The sequence below is a fragment of the Populus nigra genome, chromosome 19 (genome assembly GCF_951802175.1).
Source record: "Populus nigra chromosome 19, ddPopNigr1.1, whole genome shotgun sequence".
In the NCBI taxonomy this organism is placed as follows: Eukaryota; Viridiplantae; Streptophyta; class Magnoliopsida; order Malpighiales; family Salicaceae; genus Populus; species Populus nigra.
In genome coordinates, this window is record NC_084870.1 from 6,267,026 (window position 1) to 6,278,557 (window position 11,532).

General features: G+C 33.8%; 1 protein-coding gene across 2 annotated transcripts; it reads left to right on the forward strand.

Annotated features, from left to right (window-relative positions):
• Positions 1–4,458: 4,458 nt before the first annotated feature.
• LOC133679555 (uncharacterized) lies at positions 4,459–10,294 on the forward strand. 2 transcript variants are annotated; one of them, XM_062102182.1, is made up of 14 exons: positions 4,459–4,793; positions 4,868–4,983; positions 5,616–5,698; positions 5,839–5,965; positions 6,511–6,574; positions 7,178–7,275; positions 7,382–7,466; positions 8,529–8,652; positions 8,973–9,074; positions 9,235–9,299; positions 9,416–9,497; positions 9,580–9,659; positions 9,748–9,870; positions 9,966–10,294. In XM_062102182.1, the coding sequence occupies exons 1-13, from the start codon at positions 4,552–4,554 to the stop codon at positions 9,803–9,805; spliced, it is 1,326 nt and encodes a 441-aa protein (XP_061958166.1). In that variant the 5' UTR covers positions 4,459–4,551; the 3' UTR covers positions 9,806–9,870; positions 9,966–10,294. The 2 variants fall into 2 exon arrangements, with proteins under 2 accessions (XP_061958166.1, XP_061958167.1); XM_062102183.1 differs by having other exon boundaries at positions 4,460–4,793; positions 4,886–4,983.
• The last annotated feature ends 1,238 nt before the right edge of the window (positions 10,295–11,532 follow it).

Genomic DNA, 11,532 nt, shown 5'->3' on the forward strand with positions numbered 1-11,532 from the left:
TGGATTAATTGTTTCAAGGGATTTGAGATTATATCTCTTCGTATTTAACGAGAATATTATTATTTAAATTAAATTACATCCAAATACATGAATTAACCTGCTAGTCAATAAAAAAAAACCCAGCAAATTACAGCATATATATATATATATAAACTATATTTGGTACCATTAATTTTCCATTTCTGATCGCTTTTGCCCGTTGAGCTCGTCAAAAAAGCATCTACAATTCTCCTCTTTCGATACTATATGTGAGGGACCATTTCCAATAGATCTGCTCAAGTATCACGAGATAACATGCATGGACCATTTCCATATAAAAATCTTTAAACTTTTATTTCATTATCATCAGCACGCATGTACCTTTTCTACAACTTTTTTTTTTTTTTTTTATCCTCCATGAACTTGTCCGGTAGCATGTTACTAACCTAACCGTATTTATAACATGATTCAAGATTTGAATCTCATAAATTAATTTGGTTAATTTAAATTAATATAAAATACCTTTGTTTTAAGATTTTTTAAAAAATAAAATAATATCATTTTAGAATTAATAAAATATATATCAATCAAGTCTTACTTAATTTTATTTTGATTGAATTACAATTTTAATTATTAGATCTTTTTAGTTTAATTAAATTAACTTCTATCTGATTTTATATAAAACTTAAATTGAATTAGATTTTTATAGTATGTTAGTTATTGTTTTTGAAAATATTTTTTGTTGAAAATAAATTAAAATAATATATTTTTTTATTTTTTTAAAATAATTTTTTATATAGAAACATAAAAAAATAAATTTTAAATAAAAAATATATAAAACACCGTTTCAAAAACATTCTCATTTAACCTCTTAGCCGAGAAATTAATAAAATATCTTCCTGGCTAGGTGGCAGAGGAGAGCCAAAGCCGCAGGGAGAAGCCGAGCTATGGTTGGTTATAAAGCGGCTTATCAAAGGCAGCTGTGCGTACGATCCCAGTCCCATCTAGGAGTCGCTGTCTACGCACGTTGCTAAAATAACAGTACGTGTCAGAATAAGCTGTCCAGCTAAATGGGACCACCCGAGTTGTGGATGCGACACGTGTTTGTATCCCCATTTTGACAGCTTACCATCTATGATTGAGGGACCACATTAACCCCGCCTCTCCCTAATAATGGTTTCCTATTTTGCCCTCTCGTACGCCGTGCATTTTTTCACTCGTTTTGCCGCGTGCCAGATCGGATTGGAATTTCAGGTGGTCACGTGAACATATCACCAAACGTTTTGCCTCTCTTTAAGCATTTGCTCATTTATGTTTCAATTTAACTTTCCCGTGAGCCTCCACGTGATCAAATTGTACTCTCTCCTCTGGCCTTTTATTAATTACCTCCTAGATTAATTTTAATTTAAATTTACTTTTTATATAAAACGAGTGTGTATATATATATATATATATATTCAAATATATTTAAAAATATTATATCGCAACTGTCTTGTTCTGGTTAGATTTCAAGCAAATTTAAATTAAGATGGAGTAATGAAGCTTACTTTAAACTTATCTAGATTAAGTGTGTATTTTGATGTAGGGTATTTTTAAAAAAAATATTTTTTTAATTCAAATTATATTAAAATAATATTTTTTATTTTTTTTATTGATACATCAAAACCATATAAAAACACTTAAAAAAACTAATTAACATGAATCTACGACATTAATCTAGATATCAGCAAACAACAATAGATAATGAGAACATATTTGAGAACGCAGTTAACTGTATATTTTTAAAAATTTTGAATTTATTTTGTTTAAAATTTTTATATATATTTTTAATCATTTTAATATATTAATATAAAAAAACAAGTTAAAAAAAATATTATTTAAATATATTACCTAGTAAAAAAACACTTGTTATGAAATAACACAAGCAACTAAATTAGCAGCAGCACCATAACGTATGGAAAGCTATCACCGAGTGTATTTAAGATTAATTACTATTCAGTATCATAAATACTAGCATTTTTGCTTTGTTTTATTTGTTAAAAAAATATTATAGAAATGGTTAATAAACATATTTAAAATCAATTAAAATTAGGAGTCCCTCGTTTTTATAATTAAAAAATTATTGGAAATTATTCTCTAATTAAAATAAATTGAAAATGAATGATAAATTAATATAAAACACTCTTAGTTAACATGTTTGTAAACCCAATAAAATTTAATCTCATGTTGAAAGATTACAACATTTTCTTGTTGTTCATAGGTTAAGAAATTAAAGATTTAAAAATAGGTCCATGGATTACCAATGTTTTTAAAGAGAAAAGGCCCATACAAAATAAGCTTTAAGCTTTGAGTTTAAACTGCACGCGCACATGTTTTGAGGTCTCGAGTTTGGGTTTCATCGAGCTGAATTTAGAATTTAACTAGATCTTAAATATGTGTTCGAGGTAAAATATTTTTTGTTAAATAAATAATTATTTTTTACTAGTCTATTTTGAAATTATGTATGCTTTAGAATAACTATTTGCCAGTGAAGAATTAATTTTTTGCTAGCCTATTTTATCTGCCTCATTTATGAATAAAAGAATCCAAACAATTTTTTTTTTAACTTGAATAGTTTCTATTTATATAGAAGAAAAAAATATTTTAAAGCAAAAAACTATCATGGTTTTGTTTCAAGGTGGGTAATTAAAACTCTAAGAACAAATAATTAATTATTGATGATAATAGATTTTTATCTTAATCTAATTTTAAATGTTTCAATAGCTAAATATTTTATATTTGCATTTTAATTTGAGTTTAATAATTGTGTTGATATGCATGTTAAGATCTTCTGTATATTTAAATGCTACTTTAAATATTTAATTATATGCTAAGCATGCATCCTATAATTTTATTTTAATCTTTATTGCAAGTTCATGTTCATTATTTATCTTGTTATATAAAATTGCATGTAATCCAAACTGAACAATTATAATCTCTACCGTTGAACAATAATCTCAAGGCTTTAACTAACTAGTCTTTTGTTTAGTTTATACATCTAGATTTTTGCAAACTAGATTAATAATTTAGAAGGTTGTCATCAACTTTAAACTTAAGTTAAAGTTTAACTGCTATTCCAGTTTGTTATGTCCATGCATTTTGTTTATATATATATTTTTAAAAAATAATATTAAATCGATGTTTATTGAATATATATTATATTTTTTTTTCTTACTCGAGTATCCTCACATCCTTTTAAAAGATAAGATTAGTCCCGTTTGGAGTTCGAGGTTCGTGACTGCCCCTCCTAATAAGTGTGCTTTTTGAAAATCAAACTTGTATTTTTACTTTTATAAGGATATAGCAGTGCCTTAACCGCTAGACCAATATTTTATTGGTTAAATATATACCATATGGAACTAAACAATTAAAACATGATTAAATCGACTATATTAGCTATAGAACTTTTATCTATTAAATTGTTTACTTTTTTTTTTGGTTCTTCTACAAATTTAAATTAGTTGTTTTATACTTGCATTTGAGAAGCTAAAAATTTAATTATAAGTATCTGACTAATGCTTATATGGAGAATTTGTTTTTTTCAAGAAAAAAAATTGATGAAAAAATCACTGTTCTCTCAAAACAAAATAAAAATCATAAATGATGAAAATGCATTTTTATAGGAGAAAACATTTTTGCCTCATAATTTAGATGGTTATAGTTCTTATATATATATATTTATTTTTATCATCACAGAAATATATATTTTTTTAATTTTAAATACATAAATTATATTTGTATGATATATTTATAAAATCACCGGTACCTAGCAAGCAGGATCTGCTTCCAAGATAAATAAGAGTGCCTTCTTCCGCCTTGGATGGGCCAATTACCAGGCTCAACAAATTACAGCCCATAGAGGGTAGCTTTTCCTTCTCCAGGAGAAGGATGGTCCCCGGAGAAGACCGACGGGGATGAACTCAATCGGCACCTACATTGTCGAGCCCGACTCAAGAGGCCATAGAGAAAGCGAACATGACACGAGGGCTGGCTCAAAGAGGACCAGAATATAGATCTTAATACTGAGCCTGCACAGCCTGGCCCTCCTATCCTTTCTCACCTGAAAAAGATTTTGACCTGAACAAGCCCCTCGAGGAACGGTGACAAAGAGGATCATGCGCCAATTGACATGCAAAATTCAGGGCAAGAAAAGAAGTATATTATTGACGAGCCAAGAGCTTTATCAGGGTAAATTATCTAATTGACGCTTCCAATGCAAAATTAAGGGTGAGCAAATCCACTGGATGAACTCTTTTCCTGCCTTCGTTCTTGAAATGTTTCACTTCCCTCATCCAAGGAAGCAGATATTGTGTGTAAATTGTGAGAAATCGGCACCAAAAAGGACTGAAATGAACATTATAAAAAAGTTGATGCACTTAAAGTTAAAGAGACCATGTGGATACCATATCACCATGTCATCACTCACCATAAGATGCCACATCATTGCTAACGATAAACTGATAATGGGATAAGAGGGAGATGGCCTGACGTTTAGTCTTTCCATTTTTAGGAGAGAGCAGAACATCAAATGTAATGGCATTTGTAATGATAGCCAGACAAGCTCTGTTTCAGTTGAAGAGCAGCACGAGTGTAAAGGCCTGCGTTAAAGAGTGTAAACATGATAATTCTAACAGCAACGTTGTTCAACTTCCTGAGAAGACTCGCAACTCAAGCGTTCTTGTACTGGGTGGAACGGGTCGGGTCGGTGGGTCCACTGCCACTTCTCTCTCCAAGTTCTGCCCTGACCTTAGAATTGTGATTGGTGGTCGAAACAGGTAAATTTAACAAAAGCCCTTGTTTGTTTTCTGTTTGGTTTCCAAGAAAGTGACTAAAAAAGAAAAATAAGAAGTGAGGAAATTGATGGTAGGGAAAAAGGTGCTGCGATGGTGGGTCAATTGGGGAGGAACTCCGAGTTCACTGAAGTCAACATTGAGAATGTAGACTCATTGGGAGCAGCTCTGAAAGGTACAGTAATCTTTTAATTATCAGAATTGCAAAGCCATTATTTTTTACTTCTGTGTTTTCTAGTATCTGCTCATGTTTTGATCATACATATCCTGGGTCATTTTACGGCTCCATTCGGACTTAATTGGGGACAAGAAAAATAAAATTCAGAAGGTTAAGAAGGCTTCAGCAAGGATAAATTTTGCAACTATTTTTCTTTTCACTGTGCTTTTTGAGTTTTAAAGAGATCTTGCTGTTCATGATTGTGCTTGATTTATGTTATTTTAGCCCTCCATATATGTTGAGAAGACAAGTTCCTGTATCTCATTGGAGTTCTAAGCATGGGGGTTGACTTCCATTTGCTTCCTCTCTTATGTAGAATTTGTCTCATAAATCATGGGGTTCTACATTTTTCATGGAGCCCAACCAGGTTTAGTCCAGACAAGATTTAGATTCAATATCTATAAGTTCCTAAAAAATGCCATGACTTGGCCATGCTTTAGGAAACAAGCACACTTCAGCTGTAATAATTAATACCTCCCAAATGAAAATCTCGGCTGTAATCCTACTCAAATGAAAATGTAATGAACTGAACAGCTTTGTTCTGGCTTCTCAGAACTTCCAAGTCTCAAGCTGTATTAATCCCTCTGCAGATGTAGATCTTGTCGTTCATGCTGCAGGGCCTTTTCAACAGGCAGCGAAATGCACTGTACTTGAAGCTGCCATAGAGACCAAGGTGAGGAAAGGTAAACATTATGTTTCTGAATATCAACGTTCTGGTTAGATTTCTTTGTACAAGTGAATGCTTATTAGGCCTGTTTATAATTGTTACAAAGATATTATCTTAGGAGCTGTCTTTTTGCCTTTTCCTAACAGACAGCATATGTTGATGTTTGTGATGATACAAGCTATGCATTGCGTGCAAAGTCCTTCAAGGATAAAGCCTTAGCTGCAAATATTCCTGCCATAACAACTGGTGGAATCTATCCAGGAGTGAGCAATGGTATGATTACCAGCATTCTTGCTAGGTCATCATTTTTATTTGCATACTTTGTCCCCTGTATAAAATGCATTTCCGTATTTGCAGTCAAAACACACTCATCACTTATCATTTTGTGAATTTAAGGAGCATATCTTATCATATAAACCATGTGCCTCTGGATAGAGTCAAATTCAAAAAGATTAATTCCGGCAGCCCCAAGTACATTGCTTCATTGCTTTGAGATGACTTTTTTACGAAAAAAAGAAGAAAAGTTATAACTCAACGAAGCTTTGCAGTTTGAGTTTCTGAACATTCTTATGACTCATGCTATCAGCTGCCTTAAGGTCATGCCACTGCCAGTCTCATGCAAATCCACCATTTGGGCCAAGCTAGCAAATGCCTGAAGAAAAACATAATTACACTAGCATAGAGTAGCATCTTATAAGTTACATTGATATAGAAGTGGCGGATAGATCATACATTACGTCATGTGGAAAACCACCTCACATTCAGCTACTGTACTTTTATTCAACCCTACTTGCTAATTTCTACCACTATCATGACAGTCATGGCAGCAGAGCTAGTACGTGCTGCGAAAACTGAAAGCAAGGGAAAGCCAGAGAGGCTGAGGTAATTGTTTTCTCATCTTAGAACTTAAACCAAAGAAAGTTTTGACCAGTCAATAACTCCTTATTCATCACCAAATGCCACTATGGGTTCTCTTACAATTTTAGCATAATGTATCATCCCTTGAATGTTAACTATCCATCTAGAGATTCTTGCCTTACCGCCACTTTAGTTTACCAGTATCCGCAGTACCACCTCAGTTCTCTAATATAAGTTCTGATGAAGAGTGGTGCTCATCTCCATCCATAATTTCTGGTACCTCATAAATTTTTCCTTGAAGTGGAAAATGTGTGTTTCATTCTGAAAGCACTTCTTCTCCTTAGCCATGCCATCAACCTCATAGACCAAAATCCTTCATTTTCCTTTCTGATTTTGGTTGAAAGAAATTTGGTCCTTGGTGGTATCTTTAATGCTTATTTTTGAGTTAAGGCATATCATTATGAAACTCCTTTCATTCCAGTAGAAACTAATCAATTGAATTAACATGGAAGTGGCGCATCTTTGCTGCTTGGTAAATGGTGATCCATTGCACGATGCAATAAAGCAGCTATTCAATGGTTTGTTTTAAAGTTTATACTGTTTACACTCGAATTCTCTTCTTCTCAGGTTCTACTACTACACAGCAGGCAGTGGTGGTGCTGGTCCAACCATACTAGCTACTAGTTTCTTACTTCTTGGTGAGGAGGTTGTTGCATTTAATAAGGGTCAGTCTCAACAGCATTTTACAAACCAGCACAATCCTCTTCAGTTTCTACTGTAGTCCTCCTCCTCTAATCAACACTTAAACAATGGTAATGTTTATTTAATCAGGAGAAAAGATCAAACTAAAGCCATATAGTGGAATGCTTAACATCGACTTTGGAAAGGGGATCGGAAAGCGAGATGTTTACCTGTTGTAAGTGCCTGAAAGAAATTTCTCTCAAATCAGAAAAAAAATCAACGTGCCAGTTTCTAGATGCCAATTCATCTATTTAACAGATCTACAATCGAGTTTTGAATGACCCTCATAGATTGGGATGGACCAATTTTGATCATAGTTATATCAGTATTCATGCACCAGTTCTCACATCCTTATTTTAAGTACTTACAAATTTCCGTGTATCTTTCTGGCTTTGGTGAAAACTTTTGTTTTCCACACCCTTAACTATTGCAATTAATCAAACTTGGAGAAATTATAGCCTTGCCAATGCCACAGTTAGAAAGTTTAGTCACTATTTGTGTCTTTCAATGGCTCAAGACCATCAATGGATGAACTGCAAAACACTTCATAATCAAAATTTCATTTCCTACTTGAATCAACTATGAATAGTCTTCTTCTGTACATCAGCTTAAGAGAATTTCCTCTCTTCTCATCTGGAGCTTCTTCCTCTCCTTCCTAGAATGGTTTGCTTCATGTTGTTCCTCGTCCTTTTTCTTCTTTCTTCAATTCCATGATCACATACTTCTGTTTGTCAGGTTCTTCTTAGTTTGTAGTAGTGTAACCCTTCTATCCCCCGGGGTTCCCTTGGGGTAAATTGACCACAACTACATTGTAGTTAGTACTCGTTTTTTTTTCTTTTCTATGGCTTGTGCTTTGCTCGTTCTTTAGCATTTTATAGTTTGTAAACCAAAACTTATGACAAGAATGTTCTTCAATGAAGCTCATCCATGAATGAAGCAGTTTTCTGTTTTCCTACAAATACCAAGTCCTTCTAGGGTTATATTATTGGAAGTTAATTCATGTTTACTGGATCCAAAATAACATGTTGCACGTGTCACATGCATTTGGTTTTTTTATTCTTCTTTATTTTATAAGATGCATGTAGTGGTATATTACAACTTTGAAAAACTGTACATTATATGGTAACTGTCTTCTGTTGAAAAGAGCCATTTGGTTTCTGTCTTGATTTTTTTGTAAATATTGTAAAGATCCTTTGCTTTCAAAAACTTTCAACTCAATATATATCTTTATGTCCAGGAATTTACCTGAAGTTCGAAGTGCTCATGATGTCCTAGGAATACCAACAGTCAGTGCTCGATTTGGAACTGCACCATTCTTTTGGAATTGGGGAATGTCAGCCATGACAAATCTTCTGTCTCCAGTATGCTCTCACCTAATTTCCATAATCAAAATTACCAATACCACTAATAGTTAAAAAGTGTAGTTTGATGATTTCATAACAAGTTCATTCTATTGCTTCTGAAAATGTTATCAATGGATATTAATCTATACAAAGAGTTAATGATAAACTCTGTTTTTCCTTTTTTTTAACCAAAAATTGGCAGCTTGCCATATAATTTGTTTTTTGCAAGTGAAGGATCATTTGATAACAACTAAAGAAATAGGGGCATGCCGAGATACGATGTGCTATGCTCTTAAATCTTGACATTGTAGTTATAAACCTTGATTAATTCTTTGCAGGAATTTCTGAAGGACAGGACCAAAGTCCAACAGTTGGTTCAGTTGTTTGACCCTCTAGTCCGAGCAGTTGATGGGATTGCTGGAGAGCGTGTTTCAATGAGGGTGAGATGATGGTGATGATGATGATAAAGAAAGCAATTCATAGCTGATTATATTTACTTAGTTGTATTAGGAAAAGAGGATGGTGGAATGCACTGGATGTTAAGCAAATTATTCAACAATATGTTCCACTTCATTGTTAATTTTTCTACTCATTGGACAGGTTGATTTGGAGTGCACAGATGGGCGCAATACACTTGGTTTATTTAGTCACCGGAAACTCTCCGTGTAAGTCCCGGGTTTCAAGATAATTTTAGCCCATTCAATTAAAACCAGCATTCAAATGCTTCTGAAAAAATATGTTAATAACAAAATGCTAAGCTCTTGAAAATCCTGGCTTTCAGTTCTGTGGGAAATGCAACAGCTGCTTTTGCTCTTGCAGTTCTTGAAGGTAGCACGCAACCAGGGGTCTGGTTTCCCGAAGAGGTATGTACAAGAGCTAAATGATTTTATTAATACAAGTTCTATATTCAAATGTTACAAACTCATTTTCAAATTCTCTATATAGCCTGAAGGAATTGCAATTGAGGCAAGAGAACTTCTTCTGAATCGTGCAACAGAAGGAACGATTAATTTTATAATGAACAAGTAATTATACTAATCCAGAGACGCAATTCCCTTCATTTGTTTCTTTTTTTTTTCCTTAGCCTTGCGTTAATGTTTCTTTATTCAACAGGCCACCTTGGATGGTGGAAACAGACCCAAAAGAGCTTGGATTGGGAATATACGTGTGAGAATTCTAAGCTATCCAAGCATACTGCATTTTTCTTCCTCGGTTTTGCTACTATACAGTTAAAAGGTAAAATGTTCCAGTGTCATTTCATAATATGTCAGTGTCTGAATTCACAAGTCCAGGTTCAAGTGACTTACACTAATCTGACGTTTACTTTCCAGGTATTACAATTCAGGACTCAGGTGGTGGAGGTTACAGATTTATCCGGAGCTTTTTATTTAGCCCTAAAGGTTGCAGACTGTTCAGATGTTTACTCTTTTGAGGATATTCATGAAAATAGTAAACCACCTTAATGAACTAAGGAAACAATTCTAATTTTTCACTCAAGTATAAGCTGTAAAGTACGTACACTTTTGAACACGTTTAATCCTCTGATTACATGATCGAACCAAGCTTTGTACTTCTTCGAATATGAAGAGAAAAAGGGTTTGAAGAGGTAGGACTAGGGCAAATTCTATTTTTAAAATAAAGCTCGAGTTTGATGCCAAAATTCTCCGGGAATCCAAAGATTAACCAGACTTGAAAAGAGAGGGAAAAAAAAAAAGCAAATGAGAGAAAGAATCGGTTGCTATGACAAAGCTGACAATCAGGAAAGTATCCTATAATTCTCCTAATCTTTACCCTGCAGTAAGACATCGCAAACTCGATACAGTAGCAGAGGGGACAGAAACTTTGCTTAGAGAACGCAATGGAAAGATCCTTTGTAAGCAAAAAATACATATCAGAAAAAAAAAAATCGTGAAATGGGATGATTATGAACAAAAAATGCTTCTACAATGCCAAGAACTGATTTTGGACACTGAATTATGTTCATGCTCCTTATTGCCATGGGATGATTATGAACAAAGCATGCTTTTACAATGCCGATAATTGATTTTGGACACTGAATTATGTTCATGCTCATTGCCACATCCTTACCAAACCTGGAAAAGTACATATCCTGTGTAGGAAGAGGATTCTGTAATGGATAATCATTGCATGCATGTAACAACTAAAACCAACAGGATGGATGTGCTTCTACAACTATCTACAAACCCTCATGGTTATCTACTAGCTTCAGAAGAAATTTGTTACGTACCTAGTCTCTAAGAAAGGTGCAGCATATGAGAAGAAGAAGCTAAAGGTGCTACCACTGTCAATGAGAATGATCAGATCCCTGCCTTGATAGCTTCCTCTAATAAATTCGTATGGATGGTGTTATGAGCATAATTATCTGCTAATACATTCAAGGATAGGCCATATTTCTCAATTTTGCTATCCGGTGCCATTTCTGTATTGTTGTTTCCTGTTGCAGCATCCATAAATTCTTCCTTTTCCTGGCCTTCAATCATGTGCAGACCTTTGACAATGCACTTATGTCCTGGTATAAATTTTTCCCCACACTTAAAACATTATCCCAACCTGCGCCTCTGCTCATACATGGTTTCTGAGACCTTTGGTGTCTGCAGATTATTGCTCATATAGTTGGATTGTTGATTACCAAATGATCTTCCCCCTTGACTCCCCATTACTGGTTTGGTAGTGAATCTGTTCTTCCTTGCCAAGATATTGTTTGATTCCTCCTGCCATTTAGCTTGATCAAAGGCTGTCATCAACGTGCCTGACTTCAGTATCTTCAACATTGGCCTGATGTCCTCCTTTAATCCACTAATAAAGCTGGAAATGTAGTAGGACTCTGGCAGTAGTGGATTTAGTGAATGCATCAATGATTTTAGCTCTTCAAACCTC